General features: G+C 39.4%; 3 protein-coding genes across 7 annotated transcripts; 2 read left to right on the top strand and 1 right to left on the bottom strand.

Moving 5' to 3' along the window:
- The first annotated feature begins 4,055 nt into the window (after positions 1 to 4,055).
- On the top strand, positions 4,056 to 7,930 carry glrx2 (glutaredoxin 2). Of its 5 annotated transcripts, none has more exons than XM_071486331.1 (4): positions 4,056 to 4,118; positions 5,373 to 5,439; positions 5,863 to 6,039; positions 6,997 to 7,930. In XM_071486331.1, the coding sequence occupies exons 2-4, from the start codon at positions 5,374 to 5,376 to the stop codon at positions 7,159 to 7,161; spliced, it is 408 nt and encodes a 135-aa protein (XP_071342432.1). In that variant the 5' UTR covers positions 4,056 to 4,118; position 5,373; the 3' UTR covers positions 7,162 to 7,930. The 5 variants fall into 5 exon arrangements, with proteins under 5 accessions (XP_071342432.1, XP_071342431.1, XP_071342433.1 ...); XM_071486330.1 differs by having other exon boundaries at positions 4,112 to 4,328; XM_071486332.1 differs by lacking the exon at positions 4,056 to 4,118 and adding an exon at positions 4,146 to 4,183 and having other exon boundaries at positions 6,997 to 7,812.
- Positions 7,931 to 8,218: 288 nt separating this feature from the next.
- On the top strand, positions 8,219 to 14,497 carry uchl5 (ubiquitin carboxyl-terminal hydrolase L5). The gene is made up of 11 exons (XM_071486327.1): positions 8,219 to 8,415; positions 8,870 to 8,933; positions 9,012 to 9,117; positions 9,847 to 9,972; positions 10,697 to 10,758; positions 11,152 to 11,282; positions 11,535 to 11,598; positions 11,812 to 11,914; positions 13,175 to 13,288; positions 13,564 to 13,662; positions 14,114 to 14,497. The coding sequence occupies exons 1-11, from the start codon at positions 8,340 to 8,342 to the stop codon at positions 14,156 to 14,158; spliced, it is 990 nt and encodes a 329-aa protein (XP_071342428.1). The 5' UTR covers positions 8,219 to 8,339; the 3' UTR covers positions 14,159 to 14,497.
- A 4,343-nt stretch (positions 14,498 to 18,840) lies between these two features.
- On the bottom strand, positions 18,841 to 21,178 carry rgs2 (regulator of G protein signaling 2). Its single transcript, XM_071486333.1, has 5 exons — positions 21,064 to 21,178; positions 20,857 to 20,946; positions 20,338 to 20,399; positions 19,934 to 20,100; positions 18,841 to 19,767 (listed from the first exon to the last, which is right to left on the bottom strand). The coding sequence occupies exons 1-5, from the start codon at positions 21,156 to 21,158 to the stop codon at positions 19,573 to 19,575; spliced, it is 609 nt and encodes a 202-aa protein (XP_071342434.1). The 5' UTR covers positions 21,159 to 21,178; the 3' UTR covers positions 18,841 to 19,572.
- Positions 21,179 to 23,104: the final 1,926 nt, after the last annotated feature.

The raw sequence follows: 23,104 nt of genomic DNA on the forward strand, positions 1-23,104 counted from the left end.
GATACGTGTTGAAAATACATAAAACTAGGGACGATTTTATTTTCACAGCATTTGTCAAAGCAGGCAAAAATACATCAAAAGATCAATATTTTGCAAACATGCAAGGATATGATTTCAATTAAACTTTTTTTTTTTTTGAGGCCTGTTTGATTTTATAAATGAAAATGCTTAATCATAATCCCACTCATCACTCTCACTTTTCTCACCTAAAAAGACGTTTGTATATCCCTTAATGTGGCAAGTGTGCTCCTTCAGAAGTGTTTGTCGGGTCGTGGTGGCGCGGGTAACTTTCCAAAACCGACAATCTGACATTCACCCCCACTTCACGCTTTGATTGGCCAACTCTGTGGGGGTGAGAAAGGAGCCTGGGTTTGAACTACTCTCTCTCTCTCTCTCTCTCTCTCTCTCTTTTTTTCTTCATTGCTGATACAACTATTTCTGTCACTTTTCACATGAACAACCGAGTGCAACTCTGTGAATATCCGTCCAGGTGAGTCTGACTGAAAATGCGTGCCCCACATTTAACCTATAGCACGTCTCCCTGCTCTGTACGAGGGGCCAGCTGAGTGGTTGTGAACATGGTGTGTGGAATTTGCGTGGCCTCCCTGTGGAGAACATGTGCCCAGTGTTTGCGTGGCTATCGTCCACCGACCCACATGAGGCGGATTTGAGGCGCTGAATTGCTGATACGGATGAATGCGACCGTACTTGCGCTGTGATGGACAGTTTTCCAGTCCATGAACAGGTTCCCATGGGTGTCAGTCTGCTGCACAACATGAAGTATTGCCGGGACAGGCTCTAACCTCACATGACCTTGACTGGGGAAAGAAAATGATAAAATGAAGCCCACTTGCTGAACACATTGTGAATGTCTTGCACATATTTGTCTCGCAAACAAGTGTTAAACCAGAAGAGGCAGTGTCAACAACCCACCCCATGCAGGCTCTAATTTGTCAAAGTGAAGCGTCAGTGGGCTAATGTGAGATGTGTGATATAGATCACACTAACGGCTGCTCATTCTTTTCCAGAGACAAACAACAGTGAGTCTGTTTTCTGAATAACTGATTTATTGATTTTAAAAAAAGTTTTCAAATATGTATTTTAACCGGATGAAGGATTTTAGTCATCGGACGTCTGGATCTTAAGTTATCAGAGAAGAAAGCCAAGCAAATGTTAGGCATCTCAGCTCCCAGCCCCTCCAAGACGTCCTGCCTCTCCTGAACAGCGTCGATGAGGCTGCTTTAGTCGTTGTTTCTACCGGTTTTAATCCCCTGGTCAGTGTGTTATGGAGAGGAGGACAGCTCTGCGGATAATTTTGCTGCCAGCAAAAACCTCCTGAATGTCTGGTTCATAAGTCTCAGCTCACCAGGCCTTCCCTAACGTTGGTGAAACACTGACTTCAAAAGTGAAACTGATTTATTCAGTGTTGTTACTGGTTATAATCACCTGGTCTGTTTGAATCTGAGAGGAGGAGACTGTAGATAATTCAGAAAAAAAAAAAAAAAAACTCCTGAACAACTGACACTGAAGGAATCCAAACTGGAAGAGTTAAGCTTACGGTAAGAGTGGTGAAGACAGCAGCTTCCATGATCCTACGCTACTTAAGGACATCACCAATTTCCGTCTTTTGTTGTTGTTGTGTTTACTGAGAAACCCATACAGGCATAAGTTACATACTGTACATTCAAACCCTATCATCATCACCACCCCTATATTGTGACCGTAGCCCAAATTGTCTCATGTTTTTGCACAGATTTTACACAATTAGAGTTTACGTGGATGGGCATATTAAATGCTTTTTAATATATCTAGCTGATGTAAATTTGTATGCATCCCAGTACATACTGTACATCTGTGCCAGGAGACTACATGAGTGTTATGGTGACATTTCCATCACATGTAATATAAATTAAATGGCCTGATGGCTGAGCAGAGCGAATACATCCACCACCAATTTGTCAACAAATCCTGGTTCCACATGTCAAAAATTCATTGCAGCCTGAAATGTTTTTTCCGTGCCTCATTGCCAGCCTTGTTTACATGATAGGGGGTTGCACACATTTCCCTAACTGTGCCTGAAATGGGACATGAAAAATGCTTTTTTTTAAATCTCATTTTAGGTGATTATTATATCCTCTCACCAACAACATGGAAAGGTATTTTATAACCCTGGCTCTGTCTATCTACAGCTGTATTTGAAAAATGTTACATGACAGTTATGTCAAAACCAGTGTGAGCTAAAAGTGCCTCCACAATACTTAATAATAGACTATGTGCTTCTTTTTCTACCTAGGAACACAGGATCTGATGATATGACATGGCATATATGACATCTATTCAGAAGTTACATGCCTTTTAGTGAGAGGTGGTGTTCGTTTCCATGGCAACCCTTTGGCTGGCCAGTAAAAATCAGTTTTTCCCTTGCCCCATGACCAACCTTTGATAAAGTATATAACCCCAGTGCAGGTTATGTTGGCTCTATCTACTGGGAGGAAGTGTAATCTAAACACACACACTCTTGCATGAAGATGATAGATGAAAGGTTCCTCCGAAAAGAAGCACTTACCTTTTTATATGGAGGAAAAGGGTTTACACCTTAAAATCCAGACAGGAAGGCAAAGACTGTAGCTTTATGTTGAAGCCTGATCCACCCTGACCAAAATGGGTTGTGGAAACGCTCAGACTATTTTATCCATTCCTTCTTGTCTGACATCATATGTATCATGCTGTGAGCAGGTATTTGAACCCTAATGCTATTCTTCACTGTCTTTCGTAATACTTCTGGCTTTGTGTCAGGATATTACCCACTCCAGGGCAAAGCTGTAGATCTCTTTGATGGTGTGAATCCATTCTGAAATGATACATTTCTCTGTTGGCTTTGACAAAAAAAGGAAAAAAAAAAAAAAGGTATTTGAAGTGAAGCAGTTCGGTGCTGCCTCATCAGATATCTTTAGGTTTGTGATTGATTCCCCAGCCTGTGAGCCATTTCTGGGCTGACGTGGTGAATGGGGAGCAGTTAATTCTGAACTAATGCATTTCAACCTGTGTTTGAAGAGGGGGGGAAATAAAACTCTTTGAGGATGAAGGAAGAAATAATCTGAATGTGTACCAGCACTGGTGCCTGTGCTGCACATACGGAGTGGGATGACTGAAGGAAGTTATCTCTTCTCTCTGCTGGAGTTCGGCTGCTCTCTTTGACCTCAACACACTCAGCACAAGTTATGTTTTACTCAAGTAGGCCCTGACATTGGGATGTCACCTATCAATGTTACTATAATTAATGTTAGTATTATACTAAATCCTGTCAGAATCTGGTACTGATAAATACATCAACAATATAGATGCAAGTATGTTTTGGTGCAATCTCTTCCTCTTTCAAATGGAGGCTACTTGGTAGTTTGACCGCACCACATCCTTGGACCAGCCCAGCACAGAGAGGAGGAGAAAAACATCTCTAAAAAGCCAAGATTAAAAAATAAGAAAAAATACAAATCTACAATTCAACATTGAGTCTTAGCCACATTTCTGTTTGTCAAAAAACATGTCTCATATATTAAACAGGATAATAGATAATTATTTACAGTGTATATACATTTATATTTAAATATTATATATTATTTTTATTCAAAGACGTTTTTTTTAAATGTGCAGGGTTTCATAAAATGTCTTGCAAAGTGGATCTGATATTTATCCATTACAATGTATTTACAAAATCAGAGCCTGCTGTTCTTTGCTTTGGGTAAAATTTAAATATTTAAGATTGAGTGGATGAGATATTGATGAGACTGTCAGTTCACACCCCTCATACATTCTGAATATATGATATTAATAATATATCTAATGTTTTAGGTCGTGAGGTCGCTTGGGAACAGCAACATCTAAATCAATCTTTACTGTCTTCTAAACACAAACTCTCTCAGACGTTAATTGAGCTAATGGCGTCCTGTATGGAAGCAAATACAGTATACTATACTACTACTACACTGTACTACAATGTACCTTTATCATGCCAGCCTCCGTGGTCACATGGTTGACACATTGTGACGTTGACGTTACGTACGTTACGTTACGTTCAAACTGCGGCTTGCGTCAGAAACTGCTTCCGTTGGTCACGTAAGGTAGGCTTCATACATAAACAGTGCAAATAACAGGCGAAAGCGAGGCCACAGAAACAGGCAGGGCGGTGTGTAACTGCGGAACTGTTTGTACACTAACCGCATGTTTCATCCAGGCCAACAGCTCGATTATCTTTTGGCTGTTTGTTCTTTTTTCTCCATGTTTTTTCGAGCGGGATGTCTTCCTAGAGTGGCATGGACCGGCTGCCGAAGGTCAACCCCGCTAGCTTGACTGGAAACATAGCTTGCTATCTAATGAATCGACAACAGCAAATTATGAAAGAAAAAAGACAAAAACAAAACAGCAAAGCATATTTATATAAACGTCCGTAAGTAGTCAAACATTGCTGGGCATAGTTTTCGGTTCCCAGAAGTTGAAAAGGGCTACTCAATTTGACTGCTTGTGGTAACCGACCGGCAATATTTCATAGTAATCTCGTATAATTCAAAGTTGAGTCTATTTAAACGTGCCTTTTTCATAGATAAACACATATCGCTCGTAGTCTTTGCGGTTCTGTAGGTTCCTCTGGCAAATTCGGCATACATATGATCCATCATCAATACACGATTTCATACAAATCTCAAGCTTAATCTTCGGCATGCCTTTTACCGTCAACGTTAGCTAACATAACCCCGGTTACCTTCCACCCACTGCTTTGAACTGAGCCACAGCAAAGCAATTGGGACACGCTGGAATTGAATTGAAACAAGTGCTGGGAGGTGTATGAAATGTGTCCCGGATTTACGCTAAAATCGCTACATGAGTAAACATTAAACAACTGCTGCCATGTTTTACACAGTTTCACTCGTTTTCACTTGCCATCCTAATATTGACAATTTTTTAATGGGATTTGGCGTGCCGCCTGCTCATTTTAGCGAATTAGCAGTGTAGGTGAAGAGCATGTGTGCCTCTAATCCTGGATTACCTAGCACATAAATCTTACTGCAGTTGTATACCTGGCGTTATAAGCAGTAAAACAACGCAACTGACGATCGTAACGATGGACTTGTGTATTTTCAGACTAGCAGTTGTCCTGCAGTTAGGTATTACTTTGATGCTAATTCAGTTCGTCTCTTCCTGTAACATCGTCACGTTTCTAAGGTTATTGCACGAACCAGGGCATTTGCTGTTATTTCTCGTTGTGTGTGTCATTTAATCTAGTAGATTATAATATAATTATTGTGCAGTAATGTAAGAGAAGGCCAAGTAATCTTAAATACTGAATGCTCCAATATTGTGATTTGTCTTTTTTTCAGAATGGGGAATTTTACATCCTCCACTGCTGGGGGTCTGTCCAGCACAGCCTGTGTACAATATGTTCAGGTAAGTAGACACCCTTTTGGTACAGTAGTGTGCTGTGTATCTCTCTACAAGACACAAATCCATATTTTGGTTTTGCTTATGTCTACTACAGTTCACCAACACTCATTTGCTTCTTATTCAGTTGCATTGCCTGTCATCTTTTGTCGGTTTTCTCTATTATATTACCCTCTGTTCTGACGCTTTCCTGCATGCCTGAATCACAAATCTGTTACGAAGTGGACACAGAAGTAGCATCTGTAACTCAATATGTGAACAAACACCAATTAATAAATTCTCTGCCACAGTTTACTCACTGTCTAAAAACCAACCACGGATATATTTAATAAAAACCAGCTTTGAGGTTCTTTAGCCTTTGCCCGGTTTGGTCTATTTCTGTGTTCAACTGATATTTAATGACATTTTATTTCTCACCTGCCTTTTCAGGAGGTGGTGGCCCAGAACTGTGTCGTGATATTTTCCAAGACCACCTGTCCTTATTGCAAAATGGCCAAGAATGTGTTCAGTGATATCGGTGCGACCTACAAAGTGGTTGAACTGGATGAACACAGTGATGGGAGGAGACTGCAAGAGGCCTTAGCTCAGATGACTGGTGCCAGAACAGTAAGAACCTCATGTCATATTTTGGGATTGGAATTTCAAGTAACTTCACAGTCTGCTATTTCAGCATCTAATTAAAAAAATAATCAAAACAGGGATATTTGACAGCTTGTTTGTTCTGGCAGCTCTGCATTAAAGTTGAATTTAGGGTTACTTGTCAAGAAGTTTTTGTTAGGACTGCAGCCAAGAATTATGTATTTATCATTCTCAAAATAGCTGCATCTGAATCAAGATAAAGAGCAGACCAAGTGGAATCTTTTTCCCAGACTTAACTCTTTAACAAGGGAAAATACACAGCATTTATTGAAAGTAATAAATTGAAAGTAATTATATTCTGGATATTTCATGTAATGTTTTCCCGTATGAAATGCTGTACTACATACATATAATTACATGTTTAGAGAACAGTCACCTGCACATAAACACTATATACTATAGGCTGAAGAACCTTAACAGGGTTTGGAAGTTACAAAATGCAAAATGAGAGTTAAAAACTGACCTTTTCCACTTTTATTTTATATGACTACGAACTTCCTGTCTCCCCTTCTCTGCTTCTTCCACGGCTGTGAAAGCTGTTAATGACATTTACAAGTTAAAAGATGTACAGTTCAACTCCTGACTTCAGATGTAAAGTTACAGCTTCATAAATAGTTGTTTTAATAGTGATTTTATAGTGAGTCAGTCAGTAAGTCATTGCATTGCACTTTTCACAAACTGGTATTTGGGTTAAATATAAGACAGTAGAAAATGTGTTGGCAGATATTTGAAACATGTTAGTGAAAGTTAAAGAACCAAAACGGGGGGAAAAAGCAGAGGCACATAAATGCAATATAAATAACAATGTAAAAATCCATTTGTATAGTGAAAACAGTACTTTTCAAAAACCCCACCATAACAGAGGGTTGTAAGCTGTGACTCACGCACACTGCGCTAACGTTATGGCATTATTTGTGTGTTCAGGTGCCAAGAGTGTTCATTAACGGAAACTGCATCGGGGGTGGCTCTGATACCAAACAGCTCCATCAGCAGGGAAAGTTGGTGCCCTTGATCGAACAGTGTGCTCCCTGCTGCGCCGCGTCCAGCTCTGAGGGCTCGGGCAGCGGACAGTTTCAGTCCGCTAAATGACTAACCGTTTTTGTTGTTTGTTTCAATCCTGTATTTATTAAATGTTCTCTTGATCTTTTGCTACAAGTTGTACATTGCATGAGCAGGACTATGTTATATATTTCTCAAAGTGCATTAGATACTTGATATTTAAGCCACATAAGTTTTCATCAAGGAATGTACGGTATTACTATTAAAGCTGCCATCTTTTAAACAAAACCTGTGAACAGTGGAACTACTTCAAATACTTCTCTCTTGCATGGTTGTTTTATTGAAGAATATTACAGTCATGAACAAGCATGATCTCTCTAAGCATCAAGCATCATCAAACAGGGAACATCAAGAAGTATTGACTCATGTTATATCAATGGAATTTATATGAGGTAATTTTTCATATCTTGTAACAATGATAGAACTACAGATTTTTGTTTGATTTGCACATTTTATTGTGTTAAGTATTTGAAAAAGACATCTTATTGAAAAATGTAATTTTATCACACATTTTTTTTATTTAAATAGCTTGTATGTCGAAAAATTGTTTTTTTTTTTTGTTTACTTGCTTACCAAAGCATATTCTGTCTCAGTGTGTGATATTTTGGCTGAATCTATGTTTAGTTTTATTTAATCTTAGGTATGTAGTTGATTTTTTGCTAAATAAATAAGGAGTCATGATTCTGATAAGTGTGATTATGAATATATTGATGAACGGACGTATGTATGAAGTCACAACCATGTTTTTGATACGTTAAATGTATATTTAATATTATTTATAAATATGAATGAAAGTCCAGTATCAGGTTCTCCCGTCTTTCTTTGCTTCTTTACCGAAGAGTGCTTCATTTTTGTACCCGCATACTCGTAGGGGGGCGGATATGAGCTCTGTTTTCAGTAGAGAGCTGACATTTAGTCGTGCAAAATTATTCAGTTAAGCTATTGTCTTTACAATGACAGTCACATGTATATTTATAAAAACACATCCAACTAATGTTTAGAAGATTTTTTTGTAAAACGATAGTCGCCTGACTGCCGTGAGTGTCTTAACATAAAACATGCGCACCCACATTACCCACGTTGCACCGCATCACGGTGACGTCACTCGCTTCAGTTAAATTAGCTTTACTGTCGGGTGTGCTGCTAAGCTAAGGGAATTAGCATCTTGTTTATGTGCGCAGTAGGTTGAATAAACAACATTGTAAAGAATGGCTGGAAGCGCGGGAGAGTGGTGCCTGATGGAGAGTGACCCGGGGGTGTTCACAGAGCTGATAAAAGGTTTTGGTGAGTGACTCGTAGCTCAGTGCTAGCTGCTCATTCAATGTAACGTGTGCTAGTTAGCCAGCTGCTCCACAGCTAACGGTAATCTCAATTAGCCACCATTGGCTACCAGTTAATTCCCGCGCTGAAAATACAACGGGGGATGAATCAAAAATATTGTACAGGCTGTGCATTTTCAACAGCCATCCAAACGCTGCATTTTACGACGAGTTGCATGTAAAGAGTGGGCAGTCGTTGCTAACTTAATTGGGGCGAGCTAACTAGCTAGCATTACTCAGCGTTCAAAACAACGGCGCGTGAAAACAAATCGTCGCTCATGAATGATGACATTTGTTGTGCCGTAAAACCGACACCGAGAGAAGCTGCTCGACAACTGATGCTACTGAACATGTAGTTTTTACTGTAACCGGTATTCCGAGTGTGGATGAGTGTTTGATGCATCATTTGTCATTATCAGGCTGCAAAGGAGCCCAGGTTGAGGAGATATGGAGTATGGAGCCAGAGAACTTTGACAACTTGAAGTATGTTCAAACGTGAAGCCTCATTATCATGCATGCTCCCTCTAAAGACAGGCCTTTTAATTATCTGTTCTGTTCCAGACCAGTTCACGGCTTGATTTTCCTGTTCAAGTGGCAGCCAGGTGAAGAGCCAGCAGGATCAATTGTCCAGGATTCAAGACTTGACCACATCTTCTTTGCAAAACAGGCATGTTTAGGATCATTTCAGAAAACATACACATTGAACCTCTTTTATATTAGCAAAATATTATTAATTTGCAGCTGTAGTATAAGTTCATCACCAAGTGGCAACCTCTATCTGCTTCTGTACATCTTGGCTTGTTCTCAGTTTGTGCAGAAGTGTGTTCTTCCTGATGCATTTGACTCATTGCCTTACTACTGAAGTATATTTCCTAAGAAGACTATTATTTTTAAATAGCTCACTTTAAAGATATTTAGAAAATTGTGAATAATGCCTTTCACAACTTCTTAAATGATAAATCAATCAGTATTTTGCCAATTAAGGTTGCATTAGATGGCAACGTACTGGCCAGAACAAAAGAGAAATCAAAGTGCAAGTGCAAGACATCATTATCTAGAATGCAGAGTTGTTCAGCCAAATTGAATAATGAATTGCCTGGGCTCATGGCATTAAGGATACAGCTCATAACAAAATGTGAGGATGCACAAAAGTGAGAACAAGTACAATATAGGAAGATCTTGCTCTATATGGCATAAATATTAACATACCATTGTCAGATATGAACCTTTGTTTGCACAGAGTTGCAGAAAATCATAAAAATGTAATCTTTTGCCACAAAATTATATAATTCAATTTATGATACAAATTAAGTGCTTTGTTTAAATTAATCAGAAACATCATTAAGGGTTTTCTTTTATCTGCCTAATTAATTATTGCATATTTGTGTGTTTTCAGGTCATTAACAATGCCTGTGCCACCCAGGCGATTGTCAGCGTTCTGCTTAACTGTACCCATCCTGACATGTTGCTGGGAGACACACTGACAGAGTTCAGAGAGTTTTCACAGAGTTTTGATGCCGCTGTAAGTTCATGGTATTTTTGTTTTGAATCCAAAAAAACTGTCTTTGGTTTTGTTTAATTTTGTTTAGATTTGCGTGATGTAGTTCAAGGATGTATTTGTTTTCTGTTATCTGTTTATTTGTAACATATTATCTATGAACCATCCCATTAAGTTCTGTGTAACCAACTTTAGGCTGAAATTCACATAGTAAGTAATTCGTTATGCATTCCTTTTTCTAAAAATAACATTTGCCCTGCTTTCCTCCTTGGAGCAGTAATTTATTGCACAACTCACTATAGTAATTTCCCCTTCTGTCTCGAACACTGACAGTTTTATCCTCTTGCCTTTTAAAACCTTAGATGACTCAGTTGTCTGTCCCTGTGATAATTGAGGAGAACCATGCTGTACTGATTTATGATGCTCGACTTCTCCTTTGGTTCTGAAAATCTAAAATTTGCTAGACATTGTTACCTTGTTATTTTAGAGACGCAACACTTAAGAGGGAAAACAAGCAAGGCTGGAATTGTTGCATATTAAAATCCATATATTTATCAGATGTATAGTAAGTCATTTATTTTAAAAAATAACTGTAATGTTACTGAAATTGAGATGCTGATTGGATGCTCAGCTTTCTTGGAAGAGGAATGTACAATGTGTTCCATAGAGTGCTTCATTACACCACAGCATCTTTAATGCAAGGGTTATACTGTCAGCATTCTAATAGTGCATCTCCCACTCTCCTCAGATGAAAGGTTTGGCTCTTAGCAACTCTGAAGTGATCCGGCAAGTTCACAACAGCTTTGCCAGGTAAGCTCCTGCTCATATCATATCCAGCTGGAGAGGCTCTCTATGATTGGCTTCATGTTATTTTTAGCTCCTCATTTGAGCTTGGAGAGAAGCGACTGGCCCATTTTGTCGCTAATGCACCAGTCCACCTTTGTGAAACATGCACATGTGAGGCTGGTTCATTTGCAAAAATTATGGGCCATTTAATAAATAGCAAATAAGAAATGTTTTCCTCACGCAAAGCACTTTCACAACTCACTAAGTAACGTTTTTAATTGGAGATAATACATTTTTAACATTCAACACATTTACAATCATTATTTTGACTTAAAGTAGTGTTATGATATTCTTATGATATTCTGGAGCAGAAATCATTCCCATTTAATGACTTGTGCATGCTTTTATTTTTTGCAGACAGCAAATGTTTGAATTTGATGCAAAGTCTGCAGCAAAGGACGAGGACGCCTTTCACTTTGTGAGCTATGTTCCTGTAAATGGCAGACTATACGAGCTGGATGGACTTCGAGAGGGACCAATTGACTTGGGTAAGCGGGAAATATGTGATTTGTTATTTTTCTCTTATGGCTTTAAGGTTTCAGCACCTAAACTGGCAGTTTAATGCATGAAGTCCCTTGGTGTTAGGCCCTGCTGTGCACAGCTGAATTTTTGTCTTGGTGGTCATAGCCCATTTCCCCTAAAACTGTCTGTTTTTATGATGACGTACAGCGTGTGCTTGCAGCTACTGTATCCACGGACACCTGCAGTGTTATTTATTCCTGTCTGTGTTTTTCTACTAGGTGCATGCAACCAGGATGACTGGATCAGCGCGGTTCGCCCAGTGATTGAGAAAAGAATACAAAAGTGATTATTTTCGTGCATTTATTATAGATAAATCTTAGATTAACCAATGATGAAAGTGGAATTTTAATGCTGTAATTTTATCTTTCATTTTCTTTAAAAACACTCAGATTTTTGTATGGTATGATCTGAAGCTATGTCAGTAAATACTGCCTTGCTTTTCTTAGACAGTGCAACACCTAGTTCTCACTGAACTTGTATTGTTTTCCTCCTCAGGTACAGTGAAGGAGAGATCCGGTTCAACCTAATGGCCATCGTGTCAGACAGAAAGATGATATATGAGAGGAAAATCGCAGAGCTCCAGACTCAGCTTACTGAGGTGAGTGGCAGCAAAAGAGTTAGATCCAGAGCAGACATGAGACAGAATAATTTATTATTTTGCTTTCTCCCTAGGAGGCCGCATGTTAAAATTAATCAGCTGTCAGATTTCAAAAAGTTAGAGATCATAGCTGTGGTGTGCTTTACAGGGTTCCCACAGGTCCTCCATATCCTTGAAAGTTTGTGAATTTGAGGGGAAAATAAATCAAAGCCTTGAAAGTTTTTGAAAACAGTCATAAATGAATGGAAAGTAAATGAATTTATACATTTTCTCCAATTTGTAAATAAGTCTCTTCATCACTCAACTTACACAACATATTGTTTTGCTATGTTTAGAGGAAGCAAAAGACCACATCACTGTAACACAACACAGCTGAGAAGTGTTGGCACATTCAAGCCTCTCTCTCCTTTTAATTATTGTCTGTGAGCTTCTGTAAAACCTGCTACTTCTTATTATGAAAATTTGTAGTGTTGTTAAAGGAGTTAACCCTCATCTGTGTCTCAAACTTTGCCATGTTGGGTCCTTGAATTTAAGTGAATTGGGACCTTTGCTCCCTTGACTTTGATGTGTGGAAACAGTGGCTGAAGAGCGTTATTTTCATCCACTCATCTGTTTGCCTTCTTCGTCACATCATATTTGCTCAACACACATGATGTATTCGATACAGTTACTCCAGTTTTGATAAAACCTGGTGTAATGATGCAATCATGTCCTGAGTTGCAACACTTAGGAAGAAAACATGGATTGTTCCCGTTAGGAGTGGTGACTGACTGAGATACACCTGTACTGTCTTTGATTATTATGAAAATGCCTCCATCCATGCATCTATTTTCAATAACAGAAATGTGCTGTGTTGTGCATGGAGCCAACCACACCTCATACTGATCACACCCTGGGTGCAGTATCTAATACAGTATCTGCATTACTGCAGCAAGGTTAAACCTCCAACCACTGGAGGTCAGCAAAAAACCAGGTTTTGAGATGGTTGCTAAAAGAAATAGATATGGTTACCATAAGTGTGGAACTTTATTTCATGATACCACTTCTTAATAAACATTGGAAATCCCACAAAGCCAGCAATTTAATTAATATTGGATTCACTCAAGTGGCTTGAGTTCAATCAGCCTAAGCATCTTCATCAACAAATATCCTCTCATCAGAGTGCTGATGGTTTTTGTTTTCTCTTCCCTCATTGACTCTCTCTAACCAGTCAGGATATATCCTGGATATATAGAAACCTTTTTCCCTTTCTGTTCCCAGGATGAACCAATGGACACAGACCAGAACAGCACATTTCTTAGCTCCATCCAGTCAGAAATTGCCAAGTACCAGCTCCTTATTGAAGAGGAAAATCAGAAACTTAAAAGATATAAGGTGGGTTTCTCCTCAGCATTATGTTCCCTGCAGTTACATGCTGCATTTCACCTCACAGTCATTGTGGTAGAAGTACAAGGAAATGGTCCATAAGGCTACAGCACAGTTTCTTTCCTCTGAAAAAACCATGAGCACATTGTAAATGTAGAGACTGGATTTACTGCAGTGTTTTCAGCCACCTCTAAATGAACTGTAGCCACAGAGGTTTTATACATTTCCTCCCTTCCACCAAGTTAGTTTTGTCCTTCACTCCTTGGATTGATTTGTTTTTACAGATTGAAAACATTCGACGAAAGCACAACTACCTTCCTTTCATCATGGAGCTACTGAAGACGCTGGCAGAGTATCAGCAGTTAATACCTTTGGTGGAGAAGGTAATTTTTTTTTTTTTTATTAGTCTTTCTACAACACTGTTTGCTGTCATTTTATGAGTGTCTGGGAAGACCTAAAAAAGTACCTTTTATATTTTTAAAATGATTGGTTATTTCTCTTTATTAAAACGTGCACATTATTTTTAATATCTTGGATGTCACCACTATTTATTTTTTAGAGACATTTAATGACAAAAACTGAAAGACTTTGGTCAACGTGAAGGGTCACAGGAAGGAAAAATGATTTATAGATATATATGATCACAAAAAATTGTTTCAGTGTTTATTCTGTCCACTAGAGGGCAGATACGATGTCTCACAAGCACAGCATGCGGTGCTTAGTCCATGAATATGACTGGGAATTTATTTTTTGTTTTTCCACAGTAATTACTTTTGCTGACTTCTGTGTATGAAGGAGACACTAATGAAAATGTCTCTGGGCTTGTCTCACCAGGCAAAGGAGAAACAGAGCGCCAAAAAAGCTCAGGAGGCCAAATGAACAACAACAACAACACCACACTTCCAACAGAGAAGCCTCTAATTACACACACACAGACACATTCAGAACCCTACAGTCACTCTTTCATCAGTGAGCCACATACAGATACTGTGCATCATTTGTCATGCTCATATTAATGACCATGAATAGTCTGCAGCACTTCCTCACTGTGGCATCCTGTAAACCATCCAGACATTATGAACTGCACTGCAGGTGTAGCAGAGAGACTGTCGGCAAAACACCGTCTTCATGTGTGTCCATCAGCTCTGTTGCATGATTGAAGGAAATATGTGTTCAAATTATGTCTGTCCTATTTTCATAATAAAATGTGTAGATGTTTGTGAATGGTTTGATTTCGTGGGGGAACTTTCAAAATGTTTAGTTTTCAACATATTCAGTTACAGATGTCGGCAGATATTTTTTTTTCTATTACTGCTGTTCAGTTCCCCTCAGACTTAGTGGTGGATCTTTGCCACCACCTACTGGTGTAGCAGAGGAAAGACGAGGACTGTTTTTATTGTACATTACAAAAAAGCCATCTGATAAATTTTCTCTGAGCGTCATTAATTAACTAGTGAAGCTACAGGATAAATACCAAATCCAAAACCAAAAACCTACTCCAACAATGTTACATTTTGATCTGTTTATTAGACATCTGACCTGATGACAGCACAGTGACAAGCTGCCAAATCCTAATAAGTGCATCATTGAGAAAGGACTGGTACAAATTTAGTGACTCGTGTGTTTTTTGGATAGCTTCCCGTAGCACCATGTTGAGTTTTTGAACATGGGAGTCTGAAGTGGCCTCTGTGGTTTGTCCTGTAAATCAACTTCTGGCTTGTACTCAACAAAGAAACCATACTTGGCTGACTTTCGGGTCACGCTTGTACACAGTGTGTGTCTAAAGTCCTGCGTAGTCTGGCGTATCTGCAGTCTCCCAACCAAAGTAAAACGTGGCCCTTTTCTATTTCTGGCTGTAGTGTTTACATACACACCTCAAGCACTCCTTGGATCTGATCCCAGTCATCTATTGCCAAGATCCTTCATGGCAACAAATGAAAACCCACAGGTTTTACTACCAGCTCATGGAGCAAGAGAACAGTGTGTCTGTTGTATTGTCCTATCTGATGTCAGGCCACATGGATGAATAAGCAAAGAGTATTCATGGTGACTGCCAGTTCTGCGGGCCGTTCGTGAATACCTTTACTACCTCACTATAGCCTGCTTGGGCATCAAACTAACTAAGGCTAACACATAGCCTTATCATCACTATTGTATCCTTTATATGCCTTAGGTCACACAATGTTGAATGTATGATGTGGTAGGCGTATGCTGGTGCAGATGCGATGAAAAGAATTAAGTCTTAAAAATAGCCAAAGACTTGCGTAATGGAATGTGTGCTGCGTAGGCCTACTTTGAAGGTCGAGGAAAGTTTATTTGTACAGCTTATTATCACATCTAGTGTCTCGAAGGGCTTTGGAGGCCCATAAAAGCAGTGGTTCCAAACCCAGACAAGGAATAGTCCTTGAAAAATAACATCAGCTGCAACTAATGAGTGTTTTTGCTGTTGATCGTTTAGTCTAATAAATGTCAGAAAAAGAACCCAAGATGGTCTTAGATTGCTTGTTTTTTCTTTGAACAGCAGTCCAAAACCCAAAGGCGTTTAGTTTTGCTACTGTTATTTTTGATCTCATTTTAAAGTCAAGATGCTAGAGCCAGCAAATGTTTGGCATTTTATTTTGATAAGGAGGATTAATAGGTTTTTATAATTAGCATTTACAGAAAAAATAAAGAAACCTTGGGAGAGGCAATTTAAAGACAAATGCCCTCTCCTTCAACTGTCAACTGTGCAATAGGTATTAAAAAAGACTTTAACAGAAGTGAAAAAGTGAAAACAGCTCATAAAAAAAAAGATGACCATGAAGTAAAGAGTAAACAGCCGTGCTTGTTCTGTTAGCAGGTATTTTGATTGCCATGATAACTATCATAGTTTAGCATATTGGCATGCTGGTATTTTATTGTCTCTAAGACAGAACGTACAGCTAAACCATCTTAGTTTAGCTCAATAGCATGCTAATATTTGCTAATTGTCTCTAAACAGTACCTAAAGCACTGCTGGCTAACGGGAATGTCATAGGTTTATTACCAAATACTAAACCTAAGTGTTGGACAGAGTGAAATTTTGACATGATAATGGCACTATGATAAGGGTTCACTAAAGTTATTACATTTCATCCTGAGGGGGATATAAATGTCTGTACCAAATTTAAAGGCAGTCCACCAGTAGCTGTCAAAACATTTCATTTAAAAACAAATGTCAACCTTGTGGTGATGCTTGAAGGGAAATCAGGGGAGCACCACGGTCAGCGGCCCCTGTCCTCAGGGGATCCTGAATGTATGTACAAAATTTCAAGCCAATTCATCCAATGGTTATTTCACTGTGGAGCCCAAGAGACGGACCAAGCAACTGACATTGCCATTTCTAGAGCCATTCTGCTAGCGTGGCTTATACTAGGGTTGTAATAATTCCAATACTTCAGTAAATAACTCTTTATTGGTACAGTTACATGTCCTTCCAGACAGTGTGGGTTTCAAACTATTCATGTTGGGATCACAGGTCTACCTCTCTAACCTGCGAGCCAGCCAACAGAGCATACAGTTCTGGAGAGCTGCTGGTGTAAAAGATGATCTCATAACACCACGACAGCAGGCCACACGTCTGAGGAGAGAGCGGGGGCTGTCAGCTTGTCAGGAGCAAAGTCCGGGTGTCTGGCCACTGTCAGGCTCCACTATGAGTTCACGGCTGGAAACAGCCTCAGTATCAGAGAGCAGATGCACAGCAAGCAGAAGAGGACTCTCTGCTGTCAGTCAGTGTTCTCTCTTCTTCTGTGCAGGGGGGGGTGGGGTCATTGTTACAGTATGAGAACTCAGATGTGATGACGTGAGCCTACTGGCTGCACAAAGAGGAAACAATGTTCTAATACCATGAGGAATGTTGTTTTTGTTTGTGGAACGTAACATCCAGCACATTGTCTCTGGTAATATGTCAGCGTACAGTATGTAGATGTGTCTGACCTTTCTGTTAAAGCAAACACCCAAAGTGCACTGCATTTATCTTAAACCATTTCCAGTTTGGACACTGTAGATGAGCAATAATTAATACAAAATGTTCTCTCTCTGGAAAATACATTTCAAAATATTGTTTTATTTTACGTTAGCAATAGATGACGTATTTTAGGACAGTCTAAGGCACATAGTGTTGTGTTGGCACTGTCTTTAACAAATGTCCACAATTCATCACCACCCAGCTCAGCTGTTCTCCTTTGCCCTATTCAATGTTTTAGCTTCTTTCAGCCCATTGCTTTGCTTATGGCCCACAGCTTTACTGTTTTGATTCACTCTCACCACTCTCAGGCTTTTTTCAGCAAAGAAATCTCCAATAAATCACCAACAAAGACACTCTACTCTGGCTCAACCTCCAAGGGCACAAATGAAGCCAATACAGAAGTGCCAAAAACTGCAGTCCCTCAAATGGCCACTTGAGGTTGGTTCCAAAAGCGAGTCAATCCTCATAGACTCCCATGTTAAAATGCCCAACTTTACAGCAGAAATAAACATGTTTATTTAGCCTACATGTTTACATAGTTAATTTTCCCCTGCATGACAACTGTACAGGGGGTGAATTTTTTATACAACTCACCCAAACCGATAACACTGCCCAAATTTTATTAAGGCTTAAAGATATGCATAAATGGGGGCATGGCCACTTGGAGTGACAGGTGGGTGCCATCACACTCCACTAGCTGTCTGCTCTGCGTCCCCTCAGCTAATTAGAGTCACAGAACGTGACCTCTCGACCGTGTTTGTGGTGTTGGTGCGTTTTGGAGGATGTTCATGCAAATATCAGACAAATAATATGACTTGCTGTGCAGTTAATTGACTAACAGAGCATGAGAAAGCCTGAGCTCCTGTATTCTGAGGTGATCGAAATGTTAGCACTTATTAGCAGGTGTCATTGTTCGTGCTCACCAGCTTAGCCTGTTAACCTGAAATAAATTAGCCTTTGGTTAACCTCGGAACAACACACCCAGACGCTCAGCTGTGCTAACGATATTAATGGAAGCATGTGCACCGAAGCACTCCAACACACGCCCTCTTTGCCAATTTCTGGGTGTTAGGTGGACTCATGCACTGCCAAGATGGCGACAGCGGAGCAGCCCACTTTGAGCTTCAAATCCGCTCTACAGAAAACTATGGGTGACGTCACAGAGGCGGTTATTTTTGTATACAATCTATGTTGCTAACACACATTTATCAAGTTAAGATAGTGAAGCATTTAGCAGCCAAAGAGAAATTTCCCTCTGAATATTGGAGTTGCATTCACCATGTGGGTGGAAACACTCCAACTGCAAATGAATGCTAATGTGACATCTATGTGACATCTATTAGATGTGTAAGTAAGCAACTGTTTGCTAACCGTGCCAACTTTAAAAAGGTGATAATATGTCAATTTGGTGTTTTAAGGAAATGAGTGTTAAATGTAGTGCTTTAGCAGTAATAGACTGTAATTGCTTGATGAAGACTGAGATGGAAGATGATGAAAGGATGAAAAGTTCTGAAGCTATTAAGTGGACCTTTGAGTTATATTGGTTGATTTGCACTGATCATGAGGGAAGGATATATTTAAGTGCTAAAGAATAACATTTATTTCTCAAGCAGTCCAGCTGCCCCAAACTTAAAATTCACATTCAACACATCATACAGCATCACCATATTTACAATAAATAACATTGTCACAGTCATTTCAGGCCATAAGCAGTCTTAAGTGGAAATTTTAAATAATATTTAAATAAAAATTGCACTTCTTGTGTAAACTGAAGCAAAACAAGCAGTGCAATATAGCAATGAACACCAGGGTCAAATGGGAGGTCCTGTGTGTATCTGTGAATTTATACAGCAGAAAATACATTCAAACAGCATCGTCAGTGATGGATACAGAGCTAATCTTTGTGTTCTTCTCATTCTGTGAATGCAGTGGCTCTACAACAGCATTTTCTTTAGATGCATCATTGCACAAAGTACCAAGTTCTAATAACACAATAAAGGAAGTGCAGGTAATGGCCCAGTGAAGAAAATGTAACCTTAATCCTGTCTGGTTGAAACACTGTGTACTGCCTGCAGCAGAATAAAACATCCAGCACAATTGTCCCAACTTCATTGTTGAAAGCTCTCAGCAGGATGGACTGAAAATGGCTTCAGTTTTGCATTTTCCACACTTGCTGTTAATGTTTATGCTCAGGATTTGCATTCAAGTCCATTATCCCGAGGCAGTGCCTGGAATGAACACCATCAGTGGTCTATTCACACAGTCACCGTGGTAAACAAATGACTTCAGGAGTGGGTGTCCAGTTTGACTAAGACTTAATGTGCTTGCCCTCTCCCTTGGCAGCCACACACAGTTCTTTGTAGAGGTCGGAGTGGATAAACCTGGGGTAGGAGTTGTTCTCCATAAGACTGTAGACTTTCCTCTGAGCTGCCAGGAAGCTGGTCGTAGTGGGCTCATGAAGGCTCTGGATGATAGCATTTTTTGTGTGGAAATCCAGGTTTATCTGCACAAAGAGAAACATGAAACAATGAGTCTTCAACGTCCATTTTTTACTAAAGAATATCATGTGTAATAAAACTTGTAGGCATATAATTTTGGATTAAAATCAATTTGAAGAAACTAATTTGTTTAGATTTACAGCAATTTACACTGTATTTCAAAGCTGTTACCTCCTTGGGAGCTTCGTTTTTAATGAACTCCTCATAAATGCTGTTAGCCTTGGACGCCAGCTCTTTGTGTGACGCAAGTGTCCTGAAGTCCTCACATGCTGTCCAAAACTCAATGTTCTCTTCACAGAACTCTGACTTCAGGAACATACAAAAGACGGCTTTCCCATCTGCAGGGAGGGGGAGAGAGAGGGAGAAGTGTTACAGACAAGGCTGTTAAAGCAAGCCGTGGGATGTACCCAATTGCTGTTTGCCCATTTATGTAAGGTAAAGTAAGTGCAGGGCCATTTCAGCCTTTGTTTTATTGATGCCAATAAACCACTTTCATTCAGCACACAGCTGACCATGTGACATTTGAGGACACTTTTATGTAATCATGCACCTGTAGTGCAGTGAATGACACTCACATTTATGGCAGAGTAGTTTGTCAAGTGACTGCGCCCATTGGCTGACGTCATCAGCAGATGGCCTGAAAGAAGAGATAAAAGATTGTATGTGAGATAATTACAGTGGGAGCAACTACTTCTTTTGTTAAGTGTCACTTCAGATTCCTCAAACTGATTATTGTAGTTGTGTGTTACTAAAAATAACTTCATTGCAATACAGTACTTTGCTATACAGTATGTCCATGTTATCTTAAGACATTTGGAATTCAGTTATTTATTTCAGGCATAGAATCATTAAGTCTGATTTGGTTTAAGTTAGCTATAGCACAATATTTAAATAACATGCACGCAGAAATATACACAATAAAACAGTGTGGATTATGGATATGACTAACTTTAAGCTATAAATATGAATTGATTTACATAAAATGAAATGCAACTGAGTTGAGCTAAACTGACTATAATATGCACACAATGTGGGATCTTATGCATTGTCATGAGCTTTATATCCTTAAAAATACAGAAAAGGTAGTGCCATACCTGTACGATCTGTGTTTCATCAGATGTAAAATTGACTTGGACGAGTTTTTCTTCAGGAGAAATCTTATTCTGTTTCTCCAGTTTTTCCTCCTGTGAAAAAAGAAAGAGTTCAGTTGTCAGTGCTATGTGGAAGTGTAATTCTTAATATTATCTTTTACAAGGTCATCACAACCGGGAACATCCTTGTTAAACACCAAATGAGCTTACTTTATCCCCTTCTTCTCTGCGACCAGGTCAGTGGGTGTGGAGCAGTCTGGGAACGCCATGTTTTGGGATGATACACTGGCAAGGTTCTCTCTCATGGTTTACTCTCCTCTCCTTCTCCCTCTTGACTTGTCAGGCAACTTTATAGTTTCTCTCCAGCCATGATCCGTTGTGTGACAGCCTGGAGGCGGGCCTGGAATGACAGGCCTTTAATGTGATTGGCTCTTGCTGTGTAAACAGCGACTTACCCTGGTATGACTCTCAGGACCTGAGGCAGTGATAGGCTGTCACTGGATAAACATTTCCTCTCAGAGTATCCAGTTGGCTTCCACTTTTAAACCTAAGGTCAAGACATGACTTTTAAGGCAGACTCGGTGCCTTTATTCCTAAAATAAAGTTCTGTCAGGGAGTAGTGGAACTTTTCTCTCCTTTCTTGTGTGTTTTTAATCATGAGAGCATTTTGCCAAACTCCTCTTTGAATTGCATCTAGACACATTCACAAAGCAGCAGAGGCATTCATACTTTTAATTTACACACGTTTTACCATTTAAAAACAAAGTATACTCTTTAATGAAAGAAACACAACAACACAGCACCCATCACGTACAGCACGTTTAGCCATAAAACTGACTGCTACCCCCCACATGTAATGATTTCTGATCCACAATTGATTCATTGTCACTTTGCATCACTACCTGCACTGTTCATATTCAATGGATGACTCACCCAGGGTGTGGATTTGTGAAGCACTACTTCTGTCACAATGGCATGTCGAGGTGTAACAGGGTGGTTCAAATATGATGGTGCAATATCCTGTTACCTTTATAGGCTGTTTCAAAAAAGAATGTGGGCACTGCTGAGTGTATTTGTTAATTCCTTTTATATTAATTTCACTTTATAAAAGCAACTAATTTTGTCATTGGTAGTTACATCCAGAGGTGATTTGTAGGTCAAAAGATTTCCATGCACCTAGGTAAAAAACTTTTAGAAGCGTTTCAAAAGCATTAAAGGACCATATATCAGATTACAGTGAGGACCCGCTTCACTTGAAATGTGGTTCAGTCAGTCGGAGACACTTCAATTATGAAATTGACCATTTATAGCAAAGGTTTGTACAGTCAGATTTAACGGATACGGCTCTGCTTTTTTTGAGGGAGCTCTTGAAGAATCAGCAATGAGGTGCTGCTAGGAGAGCTGATCCCCCTTCAACAAACACATGCGCCATAAGATCTTATTAAAGTCAACAATACCAAATTGTATTTGGAGGAGGTTGGAGGAGGCTAATGTAGCAGCTGCACTGGCATGAGCACATCAGCAGTCAGTGTGCAAATTTTTCAGGTTATCAAGGCCGATTGCACCACTGAATGGACGTCACCGGTCAGCTTGTAGCCAAGCAGCCGATGACTGATAAATGAGGCTGTAATAAAGCAGCAGATGCTGATAAGCTGATGCAAGCAGAAGATCAGCGCTCTGCCTGAAATCTGCCAGTCACTGATGAGCTGTTGAAAATGCAGTTTTGTACCCTGCTGTCAACCAATCCTAACTCTCATGTCTACGTTTTTTAGCCAAGTAGCTTAAGCAGCATTGATGTTTTTGTCCACTTGAGGCCTGAAGAACGTACATATTATCACCAACGCTCTTTGTGCTAACAAAGACACTGTGCAACGTTATGTTAGCCTAATATCTATTTGCTTTTTTAGCTTTGTTCTCGGTCTCTATCAACTCTTGAGAAGAATATATAATTTTTAGCTGGTCATCATTTGGCAGCTTTTTCTTTTCTGTGTTGGCCACGCAATCAATCGTTTTATCTGACCACTTTTTTTTTTTCTAAAAATAGCTACCCGCTGCTGGAGATGGATTCGATAAGATCACAATGTGTGACCCAGAAAACCAAAACAATGTGTCATAAGATTTATTACTACATGTGACGCCTTCCACTTTACATTTGATCTATTTCTAATAGAAAAGTACGTATTAAAAATTAGTAATTAATCAACCGAAATATGGGTAAAAATATAGATCATGCAGCTTTAACATAGCCTAA

Source organism: Trachinotus anak, unplaced genomic scaffold, assembly GCF_046630095.1.
Source record: "Trachinotus anak isolate AG129_WGS33_773 ecotype Australia unplaced genomic scaffold, CSIRO_AGI_Tana_v1 ptg000010l, whole genome shotgun sequence".
Taxonomy (NCBI): Eukaryota; Metazoa; Chordata; class Actinopteri; order Carangiformes; family Carangidae; genus Trachinotus; species Trachinotus anak.

Excerpts from the sequence above, each read along its gene's own strand:
- uchl5 (XM_071486327.1), top strand. The coding sequence starts at position 8,340 with ATGGCTGGAAGCGCGGGAGAGTGGTGCCTGATGGAGAGTGACCCGGGG. Across the intron at positions 8,934-9,011 it reads GAGAACTTTGACAACTTGAA|ACCAGTTCACGGCTTGATTT; the intron begins GTATGTTCAAAC and ends GTTCTGTTCCAG. Across the intron at positions 11,599-11,811 it reads ATTGAGAAAAGAATACAAAA|GTACAGTGAAGGAGAGATCC; the intron begins GTGATTATTTTC and ends TTTCCTCCTCAG.
- glrx2 (XM_071486328.1), top strand. The coding sequence starts at position 4,311 with ATGGACCGGCTGCCGAAGGTCAACCCCGCTAGCTTGACTGGAAACATA. Across the intron at positions 4,445-5,372 it reads GCATATTTATATAAACGTCC|AATGGGGAATTTTACATCCT; the intron begins GTAAGTAGTCAA and ends TCTTTTTTTCAG. Across the intron at positions 5,440-5,862 it reads CCTGTGTACAATATGTTCAG|GAGGTGGTGGCCCAGAACTG; the intron begins GTAAGTAGACAC and ends CTGCCTTTTCAG.
- rgs2 (XM_071486333.1), bottom strand. The coding sequence starts at position 21,158 with ATGAGAGAGAACCTTGCCAGTGTATCATCCCAAAACATGGCGTTCCCA. Across the intron at positions 20,101-20,337 it reads CAAACTACTCTGCCATAAAT|ATGGGAAAGCCGTCTTTTGT; the intron begins GTGAGTGTCATT and ends CCCTCCCTGCAG. Across the intron at positions 19,768-19,933 it reads AAAACGAAGCTCCCAAGGAG|ATAAACCTGGATTTCCACAC; the intron begins GTAACAGCTTTG and ends CTCTTTGTGCAG.